Source organism: Juglans regia, chromosome 1, assembly GCF_001411555.2.
Source record: "Juglans regia cultivar Chandler chromosome 1, Walnut 2.0, whole genome shotgun sequence".
NCBI classification, from domain to species: Eukaryota; Viridiplantae; Streptophyta; class Magnoliopsida; order Fagales; family Juglandaceae; genus Juglans; species Juglans regia.
This window is the reverse complement of record NC_049901.1, coordinates 4062315-4081999: the sequence shown is the minus strand read 5'-3', so window position 1 is coordinate 4081999 and position 19685 is coordinate 4062315. Positions and strand designations below refer to the sequence as shown.

Below are 19685 nucleotides of genomic sequence, written 5' to 3'. Positions count from 1 at the left end.
TGAGCACATTTAACTATCCATGCGGTTGAGAGGCCTCGCAGCCCAGCCCAGCACGGCACGGCACAGGCACAACGTGGCAATTATGCGCTCTATCACTGAGCTAACAAGCCCGTTGTGCAGGCCTCCCACCGGTACTTACCATGTCAAAAGCTTACTAGGTATCTTATCCACGCCCGTCTTATAAATAGATTTTTTCAAATTGTTATGAGAAATTAATTTGAATTATAATTAAATCGCGAATTTATCAAAGACATAGATAGGAAAAGAAAAAGAGAAGAAAATAAACCACTTTAGAGAAAGTTTCTTACCACCGAGAAAGTTTGTTACCAAGAGAAAAGACCTCGCTGGTAACCTTTCCATAGCTCGATCTGACACCCGTTTTCCATGTATTGTCATATATCCTTTCCCATTCCCTATAGGACCAATATACACTTCAGTAGACCTCTCAGTAGCGGATCTGTCTCCGCAAGTTGAGGCTCACAGTTTAATCAGCCAGAGATTCCGGTGTTTCTCCGATTTGGTAAGAAAGTCCTTCACATTCTTCTTCTCTTTCTCTCTTCAGCTTCTTTCGCGATTCAGATCCATCTGCTTTATCCGAGTACTGCTCTCCGTTCGCTTTTATTTCACCTCTCTCTCAGTCTCTCTCTCTCTCGCAATCCCGAATATAACACTCAAATTAATGTAACTTTGTGCGAAACTGATATTTCTGTCTTTCAAGTATTTTCGATCTGAACCAAATAGCTTTTCGCAATTTTTTGTTACTATTTAACTTCTGAACTCCGGTTTGAAACCATGGAGGGCGATAGATTGACTATCTATCGCTTTATACGATGTATGAATCTACGTATGCTGTGTTAGTTTGCACAAAGTTTGTACAGGTGTCGGTTTTTAGACTGTTTAACGGTTCGGTCTGAAAGGAAAAACATCGGTCGCTCATTAGTTAAAGTCTACTTCAGAATTAACGAAACAGAGAGAAAAATAGAATGAAAATTGCTCGCCTTCTCATGGAAAATTGAAAGAGATAATAAATTGTGGACTTCGTAACATCTTTTGGGGCACGATGTTGACCAAAACCGTTTTCATGCGTTATATATTGCCATTGTCCTGATGCTTGTTTCAAGTGTTGCGGTTGGATGGATGCAATTTTTTACTGTTAATATTTTAGCGAAATTTGTTTGCTTAATTTTTTACTTTTTTGGGGCAGAGTTTCTTGGTGCAGATAGAAAGATATGCAAAGTAAGTTGGACGAGGAGTAAAAGGTTGATCCAGAACAATGCAAGGTTTTAAAGCAAAATTTAGAGTAGCGACTCTTGTGGCTGTAGCCGTATGGACTGGTCTAGCTGCTTTGTATGGCTTGTTAAAACCTATTTCGAATGGTTGTATTATGACATACATGTATCCAACATATATTCCGATTTCATCTCCGGTAGGCGTATCATCAGAAAAGTATGGATTGTATCTGTACCATGAAGGATGGAAAAAGATAGATTTTAAGGAGCACCTTAAGAAGCTTAGTGGCATTCCCGTCCTTTTTATTCCAGGCAATGGTGGTAGCTACAAACAGGCAAGGTCCTCATAGTCTCTTTAACTTGATTATAATATTACCGAAACTCCTGGCTATTACTTATAATCATTTACTTTTCATATAATTATTTTTTTAAAATCTTATAATCATAACCGTAGTGTAGAGTTTTATGGTCACTATATGATACAACAAATATTTGGTTATGTCATCTGACATAAAGTAGATCAGATCCCATTGAAAGTGTTGGAATGTATTGTACAATAGACATATATGGTATCAAATATGGTGCCTTTATTGTTGAGAGTATTCATCTTTATGATATTCTTTGATTTTTTTGTGGTCATTACAATTTATAGGTACGATCCTTGGCAGCAGAATCTGATAGAGCATATCAAGGAGGGCCTCTGGAGCATACATTTTATCAAGAAGCCTCCCTAACTCCTGAAGAGGGAGGGGTGGATTTCGATGTAGCTGGCTTTCAATTGCCCAATCGATATACTTGCAGGCTAGACTGGTTTGCAGTGGATCTTGAAGGTGAACATTCTGCAATGGATGGTGGAATACTTGAAGAACATACAGAATATGTTGTAAATGCCATTCACAGGGTATTTCTTTCTTTATTTTTGGCATTATTGACTCTAGTAGCATATGAAAATTGGATGATAAGGTCAATTAAGATTAAATACTCTTGAACTCTTTTCTCTGTTTAGCACAGATGTATCAGATAATATTTTCAGTGAACATGTTTTTAGAACTGCCAATCAGGAAGATCTTGAAAATTGAGATAAATGGCATCAAACTTTGTAATTAAACTAACATATTCAATATAGGTGTCAATATTGATGACATGGGATACTTATATAAAAAAATATTGAGGACATGGAACATCTTATTAAAAAAAAAAAAAACTGATGCTATCACTGTACTTCTCAATGCGAAAGGTTAATGACGTTAAACTGAAACATTAAACTTTTTCACTGAACCAAGAACCATGCAACTCTTAGTGTCCACTATTACCTTTCTCCATAGCTTCAGACCACACTTTTCTTTCCCTGTTTCTTATCTTGTCATCAACGTCTGATCCTGTTACACCATATTAGCACTTATTGAGTTTGTCAATTCTTGTCGTCAATTGTGGTTGTGTATGTTTTCTTGAAGACCTTTATGCAAAAGCTATCATATGCCTATGCTTACAGATTTTGGACCAGTACAGAGCATCATATGATGTTCGAGAAAAAGAAGGTGCTGCAACCTCGGGGAGTTTGCCAAAAAGTGTGATATTGGTTGGCCACTCTATGGGTGGTTTTGTTGCTAGAGCTGCTATCATACATCCTCGCTTGAGGAAGTCAGCAGTTGAAACTGTTCTCACACTTTCAAGCCCACACCAGTGAGTCTTGCTGTTTCAATGAAATGGCGTTTTTCTCCCTTTAATGAAGACGGCTTTGGTTTTTACAAATTTTTTTGTATTGATCAAATTTTAATTGGGTTACCTATTTTATTCAGATCACCTCCTGTGGCATTGCAGCCTTCCTTGGGTCATTACTTTGCACGTGTAAATCAACAATGGAGAAAGGGATATGAGGTTGAAACCACTCGCGCTGGACGTTTTGTGTCTGATCCTGTACTCTCTCATGTTGTTGTTGTCTCCATTTCTGGCGGTTATCATGATTATCAGGTACATGTATCTTTGCATCTTTTGCTTTAGTAGGGTGGGCAATCCACCAGAATCTCTGCCTAATTAAACTAAAAGGGGTTCTTTATATGTTTGTATGATTCAGAACTAAACTCTGGTCAATTAGGATCTCAGTTCTGTTTTCTTACATCTAGTTTTTCTAGTAGCTCTATGTAACTCTGCAGTATCTGGCAAATTGACTAGGCATGATGCTTTCGTAAACACTCTAGAGTAGCTGTCTGCTTGCTGTTTTTCCCATGCTTCTTGTGGATGGTTCATGTAATATGGTGGATGCAAGTTCTCTTTTTCATTTTTGTTTCTTTTGGTTGATGAATTAACCCTGCTTTAATGCAGTTGTCCATGTTTGAAGTTGCTGTCTAGTGGGTTGCCATGAAAGTTCATATTTTTGTTGTTGTATTTATGTAAATGCTTTCTATGAATAAAACTGCTTGATTACCTATAAAAAAAAAAGCTTTGTATGTACCTTAATTTGGTCCACTGAGCATTTTTGGATATCGTTGTCAGGTGCGAACAAAATTAGAATCCCTTGATGGTATTGTGCCTTCTACCAATGGCTTTATGATAAGTAGTACTGGCATGAAAAATGTGTGGTTGTCAATGGAACATCAGGCTATTCTATGGTGTAATCAGCTAGTTATCCAAGTGAGTGAAACTCTCTTCCATTCAAACTTAAACATTTGGATAAATGATTATAATGTCCCGTGTAGTTGGGCTATGCCTATATCTTATCAAAAAAATTCTTATTTACTGATAAAAAAAATTATTTTTAATGTGTCTGTTCTTTTCTAGGTGTCACACACTCTTCTGAGTTTGATAGACTCCAGAACAGGCCGACCATATCCTAACACTCAACAGAGACTTGCGATATTCACAAGGATGCTTCGTAGTGGCATACCACCTAGCTTCAATTGGAAGATGCAATCACAATTAGCATCCCAGAAGCCGAAACATGTTCCCATCAAGGATGTCAAACATACAGCTGGTATATTATTCTCTATTTTTTTCTACTGTCAGAAAACTACATGTTGCACATTTCAGTTTTCTTAAAGTTCTGGAACATTCTTTTATTTTATAAGCAAAGTTGCTGAATCGATCTTGATGCCAAGTTAGTGATTTTGGTAGAAAAAGTTTGAGCTTTTAAATGAGGATAATTTCTTCTAATTCTTAGGTAGTAAGAGTGAAAGCAGTAACTTTCGGCCTTGGTAAACTAGAAAACCAACTTCAGCACTATTGTTCCAAATGGTATGGTTGAACTAAAATATCTCCCTGAAGTTGTTATTCTTCTGTATAACTGTCATAAATCATAATGTGCTGCTGTTAAGAAATATCTGAAATCTTATGTTTATTTGTTTTGATAAGTAAGAAGAAGTTTTATTAGAAATGAATCAATATGCAAAGCCCATGTACTCAGTAAGTGTACAAAAGAAAAATCTGAAATCTTATGTTTATAAACCGTTCATTTATTTCTTATTTTGCACTTCATGGAGACAAAACAAGGAAACAGAAAATGCCACATATCTGTCGTGGGCCTTACTTTATAGACAGCTACCAAACACTCTGAATGTGCTTTTGCTTGGCAAATGCTTTTAGACATTTTAGACATATAGAAGTGGTTTAAGTGCCTATGCCCAGTTGCTATGTTTATAATACTTTTCCTGACCAAACTCAGAAATCCGATTTCATAATGAGGGTTTCATGAATAAGCAGTAATTTGGTGATGATTGGTTCAGAGTATCAGTAGTAGTATTTTCAACAAATATCTCAAAATTTTTAATTTCATGATGAAATTCAGTCGCTGTATACTTAGAGATCCTGGGTTCAATTCCACATTTGGAGTTTCCTTAGATTGATACAAGGTTTTGGTGGGTAGGTTTCTTGGGTGGTTTACTACACAAGGGTGGGTCTGAAGGGTCATGCCTTGATGAACTTCCACACCATGAAGAAAAAGATGACTGTAGTTCTTTTTGTTGAAAAAGCGCAACAGTTTGAAATTATGCTTTACATGCAAGCATAAATAGGCTTGATGTAATTATTGGAGTCAAATGTTCACTGTTTTGACCCTCGCATATTTAACCATGCAAGGACGGGCTTCTTTTGATGTATAACTATGCATTAGAGCTTAAGTTTCATAGCATATGGGACTCAATGCACCCTTACATAAGACATTATAGTCAAAGTTACACGGTATTATCATACAAATTTTCTCACTTTTCTACCGCATGCTTCAGCCGCTTGTCCCAGCAATGTTCATTGGAGTGATGATGGCCTTGAGAGGGATCTATACGTTCAGACAACCACTGTCACTGTTTTAGCAATGGATGGTCGGAGGCGATGGTTGGACATCCAGAAACTGGTTAGCTCCTTCAGAGTATTCATAAGAAAGAAACTTGCTCTGTTGTTTATTCTTTTCCCCACAGTTGATTGCTTAGATATCCTATTCTCTATAGTTCTCCCCCTCTTCATGATTCATGTTTCTAGACAAGGGTTTCTTTGACCTTGGTGCCATATTGTTTTATATTCTATCCATAAAAAAATACTAGTCCTCAAAAGCTCAACGATGCTCTCAGATGTAATAACTATGATTAATCTTCTTTTATATTTGTCGCATTAGGTATTGTTTTTGTTTTCTTCCTCATATACATATTAAATATACACATTTTTGCGATACCATTCATTCATTATGTTTCTATTTTAAAATCCTAGCCAAAGGTTACTCACATTCAGCCTGCGTGGTGTAGGGATCTAATGGGAAAAACCATTTCGTATTTGTGACAAACCTTGCTCCGTGTTCTGGGGTCAGACTTCATCTGTGGCCAGAAAAAGGAACTTCAACTTCAAACTTGCCTTTGAGTGGTAGGGTTGTTGAGGTGACGTTGAAAATGGTGTCTATTCCATCAGGACCAGCACCAACACAGGTACTAACTACTGTATTCATGGCATTCTTTTAGAACTCACATTTATGAACGTGTTTGTTTTTATACTCGGTGCATCTTCCCAAATTGGAGTGTATTTTTTTTTTTGTCTTGTCTGGGTGAAGTGCTGTCCTTAAGTAGGACTTTTAAATTTGGTTGATATCAGAGACTGGCTGGACTAAAAAAATCGGTTCAGCCGATATGATTGGCATTACTTATATTTCTTGACCTGCTCTATGTTTATTAGATTGAACCTGGGAGTCAGACTGAGCAAGCTCCTCCATCTGCTGTATTTTGGTTGGGACCAGAGGATATGCATGGATTCAGATTTCTGACCATCTCAGTTGCACCTCGTCCGGTATTTTCTTTTTATGAAGATTCTTTTTCTACTATATCAAGTTGGGAGGTTATTTTTTTTTTTTATAAGTAAGAAATAATATTATTGATATGAATGAAATAGACATAGGCCATGTACACAAGAGGTATACAGAAGAACACCTAAAGACATTCTAAGTACGAGAAATTAGAGACAAGAAATCATGGACATTGTCCCCGTTTAATACAATAACGGAAAACCAAAGCATTAAGGTGTCGAGAAAGAAATTCTTCAGCTCAATTATTGAGCGTTCCTTATCTTCAAAGCAGCGTGCATTCATTTCCGACCAAATACACCACATGATGCACAACGGGATCATCTTCCACACTGCTGCCACTTGCTGACAGCCTTGCATCTTCCTCCAACAACCCAACAAATCCACCACCCTCAAAGGCATAACCCAAGCAACATCAACTCTTTGAAAGATCTCATCCCACAACACCCTTGTTACTTCACAATGTAGTAAGAGATGGTCCACAGATTCTTCATTCTTTTTACACATGCAACACCAATCCATCACTACACATCCTCTCTTCCACAGATTATCCGTAGTCAAGATCTTCCCAAGAGCGGCGTTCCATACAAAAAATGTTACTTTAGAAGGCACACGAGACCTCCAAATATTCTTCCAGGGAAATGGATTATGGTCCTGTGTAACCAAAATGTTATAATACGCCTTAACAGTACATTTTTTGTGCTTACTAGACCTCCACTTCAAACTATCACACTATGCCAGAGGAGTCTCCATGGAACATAATAGACTAAAAAAATCTGAGACAATAGATTGTTCCCAATCATGAAAATCCCTATTAAAAAGAATATTTCACTGATGAGAACCATGAACAAATAACCGCATATTCGCATTCTTTTTCACTGATGAGAACCATGAACAAATAACCGCATATTCGCCACTGAAGCCTCCCTATTAGCTGCAATACGATAGAGAGCCGGAAAAACCCTTTCCAATGCATGATCACCACACTACACCACACGTCCCACCAACAACTGATACGATTGCCCTCACCGGCTACAAAATCTGTTTTTCGAAACAAGGCCAGCCCTTCTTTATAAACTTCCATAAACCCACTCCATACCCTTCTCTCATTTCATTGGAACACCAATCACCCCAAGCAGCATCAAATCTAGCTTCTATAATCTCCTTCCACAATGATCCTCCCTCTGAGTGATATCTCCATAGCCATTTCGCCAATAGAGCTTTATTATAAGTTTTCAAATTACACACTCTCAATCCCCCATAAACAATTGGGGCACATACTGTCTTCCAACTACCCAAATGAAGCTTCTTCTCCTCCCCCAAAACCCCCCCCCTCCACCCCCAAAAAAAAAAAAAAAAAAAAAGAGAATGCCCTAAAGAGTTTCTCGATATTCACCACCCCTGCAAGCATAGGAAACAGATATAAGAAATATGTGGGGAGGTTTGTAAGGATACTCTTGATAAGAGTGAGACGACCCCCTTTCGATAAATACACCAATTTCCAACCAGTCAACATTTTCTCTATCTTTTCCACCACCCAATCCCATATAGCTCTAGCCTTGAAAGTTGCACCCAATGGAAGACCCAAATATTTCATTGGTAAAGAAGACACCTTACAATCCAAAATGCTTGCTAAACTAAGGATATTTGAGACCGCACCCACCAGAACCATTTCGGACTTACCAAGATTCACTTTAAGCCCTAACACTGCTTCAAAGCAAAGTAGCAATGCTCATAAGGTTTGGATCTGGCTATTATTCGCTTCACAAAAGACCATTTCACACATCTGCAAAAAGAATGTGTGAAATGGTAATAGGGCCATCAAACCTGTTGCTCACTAAAACCAGATAAGAAACCTCCACCAAAAGCGGCCTGCACCATCCGACTTAAAACCTCCATAACTACAACAAACAAAAGAGGAGAAAGAGGATCTCCCTGCTGTAAACCCCGAGAACTATAAAAAAAACCAGCCGGTGTACCATTAACTAGAACTGAAAACCAGACGGTTGAAATACAATGACGTATCTAGGAAATCCACCTATTCCCAAAGCCACACCTCTCAAGCAAGTATAAGAAGAATTCTCAGTTCACATGATCATACGCATTTTTCATGTCAAGCTTGCAAAGAATACCTAAACCTCCCTCCTGTAGTCTATGATCCAAGCATTCATTTGCGATAAGCACCGAATCCAGGATTTGTCTCCCACGGATAAATGTGTTCTGAGGCTTGGAGATAATATGTTCCAGCACAGGGCTTAACCTGTTGGCTAGAACCTTCAAAATAATCTTATAAACACCACTAACAAGGCTTATAGGGCGGAAATCCTCAATAATCAAAGCCCCATGTTTCTTAGAAATGAGAGCAATGAACGTCACATTAAGGGATTTTTCAAACTTTTGAAAAGAGTGAAATTCACTAAAGACTTGCAAAACATCACCTTTCACTATGTCCCAATAAGTTTGAAAGAAATCCATAGAAAAATCATCCATGCCTAGTGCTTTATCCTAAGCCATCCCAGAGATAACCGTGTTGATCTCTTTTTCATCAAAAGGTTTCTCCAAAATACTCACACTCTGAGAATCAATTGCTTCAAAAGGCAAGGCATCGAGCTTCTGCCTCCAAGAAACCGTTTATGAGAGAAGGGTCTCATAATAGTGCACAATATGCTTTTCTAGCTCAGGGGAAGAAGATAGCATTTGAGAACTTGAATGTAGCGACTCAATAGCGTTGTTGCGCCGATGTGAATTGACCACTTTATGAAAGAATTTCGTACACTTATCACCTTCTTTCAACCAAAGGGCCCTGGATTTTTGGCGCCATGAAATCTCTTCCGACAACAAAACCCTCTCCAAATTTGCCACAACCGTGCCCTTCCTCAATAACACTTCCTCCGAATTATGTCCCAATATTTCCTTGCCCTCTAGCTCCTGCAATTCCTCCAATAGTGTTGACTTCTGATCATCGATGTGGCCAAAAACTTCCAAGTTCCACTTCTTCAGGTCTTGTTTTAATGCCTTCAACTTGTCTGTAAGAATAAAACTTGGAGTACCAATAAATTGATACAATGACCACCAAGCACGCACCATCTCTACAAATCCATCCGATGTTAGCCACATGTTTTCGAACTTGAAGTACTGGTGACCCATGTAAATGCCCCCACAATCTAGTAATATAGGAAAATGATCTGAGCTGATTTGGGTTAACCATTTCTGAATGATTTCTGGATAGTGGGCTTCCCACGAAGGAGAGATGAGGAATCTGTCCAATTTTGACCACACTCGACCATTTGACCAAGTGTACTCCCCCCTACCAGGGGAGATCCATAAGATCCAGATAAAAAATGAACTCAGATAACTCCTCCATGGCCACAGTGTTCTGATAATGCCTTGATCGCTCGCTTGGAAAGCGAGTAATGTTAAAATCACCCCCCATACACCATGGCACATCCCCATAGTGAGTATATGCCCGTCAACACCTCCCACAACCTTCTCCTCTCCCTATCCACATAAGGAGGAGCCTACAAATGCCCATTTCCCTCCGTCAACAATATTTTTAAATACAGTCCCCACCGAGAAATCTCCAATACACTCCTCAATCGCCTCAACCACTCTTTTATCCCATATTAATAATACCATGCCTGAGGCTCCCCAAGAGGCTAAATAAGACCAACCCACATACGAGCACTCCCATAAACTCCGCACAATTATTCTATCAATAAAACGCAACTTTGTTTCTTGAAAGCACACCACATCACCCTTCCACATTCGCAATAAAGATTTGATATGAATGCGTTTATTGCGATCATTGAGCCCCCGTACATTTCAAGATAAAATCTTAGGCTTCATTTGGACATAGATTGCCCTTCCCTTTCGATCTATCCATTCCGCCACTCCCTTCCTTTACATCATAATTGATGGAACAAGTTAGCCTTTTAAGTTCCCTATCCCGCTTTGTGGCTAACTTCGAATGGCTATCTTCAAGTGCCACAAGAAGGGCCTTGAATTGTTCTTCGTAACCTCCAAAAGAGATATAACAGCTTGTAACTCATCTACCTTCTTAAACACCCAATTTGACAGACTACTCCCGTATTTAGAACTGGGAGGAAGTGTACACAGAGGGGTTAAAACAGCCCCCTCCCCACCAGTACTATTATTGTCAAACAAAGTCAATTGCATGTTTGAGTCTGAACCTGAGACACTAGTTGCAACAGATTCACTAGGTACAACAAAGGTTTCAGAAAGTTCCATCCCAGCTTCAAAATCAGCTCCCACACAATCCTCCAACTTCTTTCCATAAAAAAAACCCATCTCCAGAGGAAAAAAACTTCTTGGAGAGCCCAAATCCTTCACTGGATTCGGAAGCCCATACTCCGGCATGACAGACGGCACAAAAAAGTCGGTGGGACCTCCGACCACCACACTCGACTGCTTTTGTGCTGACTCCGACTACAGCATGTCCTTCTCGACACTACACAACCCTTTTTCAGAGAGCTGTCGGCTCAAAACTAAATCTCTGGAAGCTGCCAGCTCACTCTCCAAAACCCCAGACCTCGCCGGCAAACCTACCACCATCGACGATGACCCTTGCTCGCACGACGGCTTCTGTGCACTGGGAGGTTATTAACAATTTGCTTTTTCTGTGTGATGCTTCTATCTCATGGATGCACCATCGTAAGCATACCTTTGCTTTTTTATATTCTATTTTTTCCTGCAAGGGACTGTTTTTTCTGGTAGTCTTAGGATATTTTTTTCTTAACCTTTATTAACAGAAATGTAAACTTTGTATAAGCTTATTGCTGGTATGGATTCTTTTGGTGACAATCTGGTTCTCAGACTGTTTCAGGCAGACCTCCACCAGCAGCATCCATGGCAGTTGGGCAGTTCTTTAATCCCGAGGAAGGGAAAATAGAGTTTCCTCCCTTATCCATGCTTCAATCTTTTTATTCTCATAAGGTTATTATCTCATGAGGCGGCTTAAATACTACCTGGAATATGAAATCATAGAACTTTTATCTGTTCCATTTTTTTTTCCATTAATTTAGTTCACTGATCTTTCACTGGTTCATGACTTTGATGTGAAGCAGGAGACACTTGTCAAGGAGGATCATCCCCTTGCTCTCAATCTATCTTTCGCCCTTAGCTTAGGGCTTCTTCCTGTCACTCTGTCATTGAAAACTGTTGGATGTGGAATTAAAAATTCTGGGCTACCAGATGAAGCGGCTGGAAATGTAGACAACAGTAGTAAGTAATCTATACGCTTTTCAGTAGTCAGTTTAGAGTTTTATATATATACATATATGATAAGTGAAAGGAGTGGCTAATATATAACAGATTTTACGAATAAAAGACACTACCTGCTTAAGTTGGTGGTAGGCTAAACAAAAGCATGTGCGATGCATTTAGTCTGATGTATATGTCCAAAAGAGTAAAGGTGGATAGTCCTTGCAATTGTCCAAACATGTGTTTGGATGAAGTAGACTATCCAACCTTAACAAAAGCTTGCCCTTGACCAATGGTCTTAGATCTCAGGCTGTTGTAGTGAATTGGACTAAGATTTTGGCAGATGTGGACCAACAGATTTCATGAGCCACCTCTTTATTACAGGGCTTTGTAAACTGCGTTGTTTCCCGCCTGTTGCACTTGTGTGGGATGATACATCTGGTCTTCACATATTTCCCAATTTGTACAGTGAGACAATTGTTGTCGATTCCTCACCAGCACTTTGGGGTTCAACTCGGGATTCTGAGAAAACTACTGTTTTGCTGTTGGTAAGAGGTCACCTAAATAAAAGTGTCTTGTCACTTAATATGATATTAGCATGCAATGGTAGCAAGTTATAGTGTTTTTTCATTATCTCATTCCCCCATTGTTACTGATCATAGGTTTTAATGTCTGCATCACTTTGCTCAGGTAGACCCACATTGTTCATACAGGACAAGCATCACTGTCTCTGTCACTGCAGCTTCCAGCAGATTTTTGCTCTTGTACAGTCCACAGGTGATAAGTTTAAACAGTGGTGATGTGGATGCATATTCTAATTTTGTGCATGATATTTGCCTACTGGGGTTTGTATGTATTTGGTGCTTATTTCAAAAAACATAATTGCTTCGGTCTATTATATTTATGTTCACCTTTGTGGGTTATTAGACTATTTTCTGGTTCTTGCTTGAATAAGTTGTTGCCAAACAATTCTTATAAAAGATTATTATGAGTAGAAAACATTGGGATGGGTTTTCCATTCTCATAGCATCCAAGGCCAAAGGCTGCCATCAAGGTTATGTGGAGCAAATTGGTTGGAAGAACAGCATGCAGTTACGATGTTTCTTTACCCTATATGCTTCATTTGCAATTTTGTGACAATAATTCCTTTTACACTCAGACTTTGGGGCTATAGAGATTTAATGATTAACTATTTGAACTTCTAATTTGCAGCAATCTATTAAAAAATATATGCATGGAATTATCACCTATAGATTCGAAGAAAAACTATGAATGCCCAAATGTTGTGTTTTTTAATGCAATTCTTGGGAAACACACACAAGGTATTTTTTTATAATTAATCAAGTTTATTGATCTTCAAAATTAGGCATAGCCCGATTACACAGGTGGTATACAAGTGAGAAGAAACACACACAAGATATGATGAGGGAACCTTTTAATTTCTCTAAAGCAATCTTGAAAGTGATGTCCAAGCAATTGCTAAATCCGATAGGTTTTATAATGAAGAGCAAATTGCCCCAACTAGGTGTTTTCTCTTGTATACATCCACTATACTTGGCTACGCCTATCAGTATTAATAAATTTTTACTTATTAAAAAAAATAATGAAGAGCAAATTGGACGTTTGATTTAAATGCACATCAGAAACTAATCAACCTTAAGCATGTTCTAAGTGTTACTGTTCTCGATAGAAGGCTCGACAATAAGTAACTGATATTTTCTGAATGTAGTTGACCATTACGAACTGCCATTAATTCATAGCCCAGGCAATTATAATTTTTGGTTTTCTATGCCTCATACCTAGCAGCGGTTATAATGTTATTAAACTGTATTCATGCAGATAGTTGGTTTCTCCATTGCTGTAATCTTTTTTGCTCTAATGCGGCAAGCACGTTCCTGGGATCTCGATCTGCCCATACCTTCGATGCTATCAGCTGTAGAATCCAATTTGAGAATGCCAGTGCCAATTTTTTTCCTTGCCATTGTCCCAATTTTGGTCTCCTTGTTGCTGACCTCTTTGATGTCCCAACCATTTCCTCCATTTGCTAGCTTCATCATTGTCTCAGTGGTTTGTTACTTATTTGCAAATGGGTTCATCATCATTCTGATTTTGGTAACCCAATTGGTCTTCTATGTGGCTGCCATTATACATATTTTCATTAAGACAAGGTTAGTAGGCTCTTTCTACAATCCCACTAGTATGGAATATGATATGAGTTGATGTGTTTGTCACTTTAAATTGTAGATATCTTATTTGTAACATTTGTAGAAACCCACCCTCACGCCTGAACCAAGATGAGAAGAGAAAAAGGGAAAGTACTTGGTGTATCTGTTTTTCCCCCTTTTTTTGTAGTGTATTTAAGAATCCCTCTTTAGCTGTTTTTGAAGTGTCCAATCTTTGCAACATGGTTCTGCATTATCTACATGAAAACTTGGAAATACCACTATTTTTTTCCTTTTTTACCAATAATATTTTTTAACTCAATGTGAATAGACTAAATGATACTACACCACTTTTGTTTATGGAAATTGAACAAAAAACATGTTTTCTTTGAACACATTGACATTTTCTTTTATTTATCTGTATATTAGTCATTTGTCTGATCCCAAGTCTAAAACTCCATCTGCTGAATGGTAGGAACTATTGTTTTTTACAGGTGGGAGGTGTGGGAAGGAAGAGTCTGCTTTGGATCTTTTCACTGGTTTATTAATCTGTCCTCCCGTTTTTCCTCGTTAAAGGTAACTACATATCTCTGATACAAATGTGCAATTAATGGATTCTGGTGGACTGGACTAAAATTTCTTTTGTGCTATCATGTTGTCTTCACTTCTGCCCAGCCAGATAAGGAAAAAATTTCCTGTGGCACAAAAATTTATATCCCACTTTGTTTTCTTTCCTTTTATGTTTTTGGGCAAATGTTAACTTGTCGATTTTGATCTAATCCAATCATAAAACAGGTGGTAAGGGTTCTAAGAGTCAATCCCTTACTTGTTACAGCACTCACTGCAGTTATGTTGGCATGCTTGGTTCACCCAGCACTAGGATTATTTGCACTCCTCTTATTTCATGCTTTGGGCTGTCACGATATGCTGTGCAGGTATTGTTCAAGTTTAAATTCCTTCTTGGTTTTTTTTTATGGTGTGATGCGTGAATCATTGAAATAAAGATGTGGGCTTTAAGTGGTAAAGGCCTTGGGCTTGGGGGTATGCTCCCCCTACGTCTAAGGTTCAAATCCACTTGGGTGCAAACAATCTCTAGGGGCCATCGGACTGGGGGATTTTCCCATTGAATTACCCGAGGTGCACTTGCAAGAAACTTCTTGCCGAGGGCCTGTGCACCCCCGGGATTAGTCGGGACGTTGTTCCTGGACACTCGGTGACAATAAAAAAAAAAAAGATGTGGGCTTCAAATTTGTGGATTTGCTTAACTGTATGCTATGTGCTGCTACTCTCTCTCTCTCAAGTAATATATTTTGCCAAAAAACTGTGGAGGAATTTCTCTCTTTCATGGGCAAAATTATTAGTATTTACGCATGCATGTCAGTAAAAGCCATGGAAAGTTAGAACATACAATTTCTATAAACCATCTCAAGAATGATGACACGGTAAAAAAGTAGGTAACTTAAATTTCAATAAATTCTGCCACAAATGATGTGCAAGACAGCCATGCAACTAGGAAAACTTGTTCATCTGATCTGTTTCACTGTACTGGAATGCATGATAGGATGTAACTAGACAAGAAGCTAGTCCCTTGTGCACGGGATATATGGAACACATTATCTCTTATGAGAACAGCCTCAACCAAAAAAAAAACTCAAAAGCATTGAAAAGGTGGAGCACTGCATGCTTCCTATTTCTTGACACTTGAGAACGTACACATTCACATTGTGTTATGTGAGTGCGTGGACGCTCTGGTTGTGTTCTTCTTTGGTAGCAGTATTGATCTGAATGGCTTTTGATGTTCAATTTAGTATTTATTTAGTGACGCTAATGTCTGACAGCCATGAGAAAACACTGCATGGGATGGTCTTTGATGGGAATTTGGCCCAAATTATGGAGGGGCTTGTTTTGTGATTTGCCCTTAACTGGTCCTGTTTATGTACTTTTATTTCGTTGTTCTTTATTTTCTAGAGTCATGCTTCATTGTTAAATTATTAAAGTCTGATGACATACGGAGGCAGATTAGTGGTAGCATTCACTAATTTTTCCTTGCTCTCAATTATGGTCCATCTGCTAGACTTGACTCACAGTTAAAGCTCAAGCATCCACAAGTGGGATGTAATTTAAAGGCTGTATTATAAAACTAATAATTGCTTATTGTATTTTGTTTGCTCAACTCTTTAATCAAACCCGGTGTATGGTGAAAGATAATGTTACTTGCAAAAAAATGTCAGAAAGATAATATTGAAATTTTCATGTGTCATTATTTGCGACTATGGTGATCCTAAGTGTTGCTTCATGTTTTTGTAACAGTTTTTTGACGGCTTCCTTTCGCAGCCATGCATGGAGAAAAGAATTATTTGGCTATAAGAATAAAGGCAATGATGGGTCTCGGCAATTTACATCCAAATTTGATGAAAAATCCAACCAGAGATTGCCTTTGGAAGAGAACAGTTCCAATAGTCTAGACTCTCCAAAGAGTTTTGGGGACTCACAATTAGAGATATTCCATCACCGGCATGGCATGTTGATTTTGCATCTTGTTGCAGCACTTATGTTTGCTCCCTCACTTGTGGCTTGGTTGCAGGTATAAAATATATCCCTTTCTTTGTCTAGATTGTGACTTTAAAACAAATGAAAAGAAAGTTTGGATGCTCGAGCAATTACCATCACTGCTATCAACGCATTCTAGTTTCCTACACTGTGAAGATGTATGTTAAGCTCAGTTTATACCTAAGACCGACTGCAAATAACCTTACACGTGCACCCACACACACACACGTGCATGCATAAGGCCCAACCAAGTACCCAAGCAGTTAACAATCTTATCCATACATCTCTTTCTATTTTGTTTGAAAGTCGATCTCTGCAAGGTTGAGTTTACTGCCCCAGCATCCATTGATTTTGCTTCTATATGTCTATATTTTCCCTTTTTTTTTTTAATCTTCAGTTCTATGGCGTATCTTAATATTGGGTTCTACTTGACATGATGTGTATCAAACTTATTTTGTCTTCATAGTAAACACAACATGGTTACAAAATGGGTGCTTTGCTCTTGGATATATATTGCATAGCAAATTTCCAAGCTTTGGAATTAAAACCTTCTACTTAGTTACTAAGGCAGTATAATGGCTTGGGCTTTACATATAACGTTTGTGGCTATCCTGATCAATGGTTTCTTCCAATGCCATTTGATCCCGGAAACACCACATATATTATTTGTTACCATCGTTAGAGTTTATTTACTTATAAAAAAAAAAAAAAAGTTACTAAGGCATGATGTTGCCTTGACCTACTGAAGAAAATCAATTATGCTGTGTATTTCAAACATGTGGCTGGCCTTAACAAGACTTCCGGCATGGTTGCAGAGAATAGGGATGGGCCAGAGCTTTTCATGGTTCCTGGATTCTGCTCTTTGCACTGGTGTCATCCTTCATGGTATTTGCAATTCAAAGCCTGAGTTCAATTACTACCCGTTCTCTTTTCCTGGCATCCCAAGCAGGGAAGTGAGACTTGATTTTGTCTACCTTGTTGCCGGATACTATTCCTATCTCTCGGGATTAGCCTTGGCTCCATACAGAGCAATTTATGTCATGGCCGCCATTGGCTTCATTTCTTTTGTTTTGAGGACTCTGCAGAGAAGAAACCGGGAAAAGGGTGAGATTTCTTTTGGGAGCCGAAAGCATTCACACCGACATTGAGAGAGCTTTTCCATTAAGTCATTTACTGCACATCAAGATCGTTTTTTGGTAGGTGCGCTGCCAGATTCCCAGGTCCCCTGAACAATCGATCATATATTATCTGCTGATATCCACGATTCATCCACAAGAGTCGTCAGGTGTTGTGGAAATCATTCCAAGAACCACAGTTTTGCTAGCAGAATCCTCGCATTCAAGTGACATTATTTACAGGTGAAAAGCTGTAATGATGGGAAGGAGCAAGACTTTATACAGTTGTATCTGGGGCGTTTATAGGAGGCTGGGTCCTTTTTTTCATGTGTTGGGACCATTTTGTGGCATTTAGTTGATATTTTTGAGCAACTTGTCTAAAAATCAACGGAGGAAAGCCGCTTGTCTTACCAATGGGAGCAGAGTGTTTGGCTTGTGAAGTGTGCTCTTAGCAGAGAAGAATGGTGATAGTTTGGGATTGCATGTTCAAAACAAGCCGGACGATAAATCTAATTAATGAATTTTGAATTTCTTCTACATCTGATTGTGAAAAAGGACTGCTGCTAAAATTTGAATACCACGAGTGGACTACTTACTTACTACGCCACTCGTGTTTTTGAAATGGATATGGATGCTTTGCATGCGTGCACTCTGTCTCTGTTTCAGACAACAGAAATAAAACCAACTTACTATGAGAAACTAAATTACAATGACAATATCACCTATCGTAATTATAATTACTCCCATGTTACATCAAACAACATTCAAATTAAGAGTACTGAATACCATTTATTATGAAGAAGCAATCGAGAAAATTAATTCCTTCCCAAGCCTGAATCCAATAGACCAAAATCAGCACAGCAGCACTAACATGACTACACGGATCCTGATACTCGCTGCTTTCCAAGCAACTAGCACAAGAAAGAGAGGCAGAACGGCAAAAGGAAGGCTAAGGCTGCAAGTACAACCGTGGTGAGAAAGTGAGGAGAGAAACCAGAAGCAGCAGAGCCACCATGTCCAGCGCCTGTGTTAGGAGACGGACTTGATGTAGGTGAGTGCACATAGTCCCAAACGGAGTCAGACATACCCACTGCTACTAGCATTGCAAGTATCGTGCAAAATGAGGCAAAGGGAAGCCCTAACATTCTGGTTGCCATCTCCACTGAATTCAGGCAATGAGTGAGCTTATTGTGTCTCAAAGTGGAAGCTTTATAGAATAGGGAAATGCATGGTAATGGAGGTGCTACAATCTTCCTAAACTTACCCAACTTGCTTGTTACACAAGGCAATGGCGCATTTTGTCCATTTAGTCAACCTACCACGTACCCAATGGTCCGGTTTTCATCAATTTGTTTAGTTCTTCTATTTCCTCAGTCCAAGATGCTGTTATTATTGTAATTCAATATTGTTATTATTATTACAATTTGTGGAGAAATGGTCAGTCCAAGATTACAATATCTTGTATTATATATAATGAATGAAGTCGGGAGGGCTTTAGAAGTCAGTACTTAGCACGCAAGTGTTCTCACAGAAACTAGCAATGAAAACCCCTGCTGCTGCCTTTTGGACTGACTATTTAAGGGCTGCACAGTAGAAGTCTGAATTTGTAAAGCTGGCTCAGTGCTCACACTATGAATTCTTAAGAGAATTATGAATCCCCCAAGCTGTGAAATATGTTGTGGTGCTCATAGTTAGGTGAAGGAAATATTGAAAGATACGTGAAGCGGCTGATTGTTAAGCAGCGTATAGAAGTTGACCTTTCTAAATTAATTTAGTTATTTGCTAAGTGGTTGGACAATCATGAGGTTATGATAATAGAATATATATTGTTATTAATGTGAATCCGTTTAATGTTTCATACTACATAGAACTCTGATTGAGGGATGTTTCCATCATAAAGCCAACTTTTCGTGGATTTCACATTGATAAATAACCCTAATCATTAAATTATCACCTCATATTCTTTTATGCAAACGATCCAACAAAACAAATAATTAAGCAAAATGGAACAACCTATCGATAACAATAGGATTACTTAAAGAGACCACTCTAATGTGTGGCAAGCTCTAAACTCAAAAGACTAATCAACTAACTAGACGACTCAATGCTGGGTAAGATATAAACCAGTGTCTTGAAT

At 38.6% G+C, this 19685-nt stretch overlaps 1 protein-coding gene and 1 pseudogene across 2 annotated transcripts; both read left to right on the top strand.

Moving 5' to 3' along the window:
* The first annotated feature begins 324 nt into the window (after window positions 1-324).
* LOC109010443 lies at window positions 325-18085 on the top strand. 2 transcript variants are annotated; one of them, XM_035693922.1, is made up of 19 exons: window positions 325-520; window positions 1205-1564; window positions 1882-2130; window positions 2722-2912; window positions 3029-3200; window positions 3723-3860; window positions 4008-4200; window positions 5447-5571; window positions 5957-6133; window positions 6378-6488; window positions 11335-11454; window positions 11586-11742; window positions 12106-12269; window positions 12412-12498; window positions 13561-13889; window positions 14378-14459; window positions 14679-14818; window positions 16218-16467; window positions 17249-18085. In XM_035693922.1, the coding sequence occupies exons 2-19, from the start codon at window positions 1274-1276 to the stop codon at window positions 17579-17581; spliced, it is 3309 nt and encodes a 1102-aa protein (XP_035549815.1). In that variant the 5' UTR covers window positions 325-520; window positions 1205-1273; the 3' UTR covers window positions 17582-18085. The 2 variants fall into 2 exon arrangements, with proteins under 2 accessions (XP_035549815.1, XP_035549812.1); XM_035693919.1 differs by having other exon boundaries at window positions 16194-16467.
* Window positions 16961-17098, top strand: LOC118344341 (annotated as a pseudogene).
* Window positions 18086-19685: the final 1600 nt, after the last annotated feature.

Bases quoted from the DNA above. Each gene is read 5' to 3' on its own strand.
- LOC109010443 (XM_035693919.1), top strand. From the start codon at position 1,274: ATGCAAGGTTTTAAAGCAAAATTTAGAGTAGCGACTCTTGTGGCTGTA. The intron at 2,913-3,028 runs GTGAGTCTTGCT...TATTTTATTCAG, and splicing joins ACACTTTCAAGCCCACACCA to ATCACCTCCTGTGGCATTGC. The intron at 12,270-12,411 runs GTAAGAGGTCAC...CACTTTGCTCAG, and splicing joins AAACTACTGTTTTGCTGTTG to GTAGACCCACATTGTTCATA.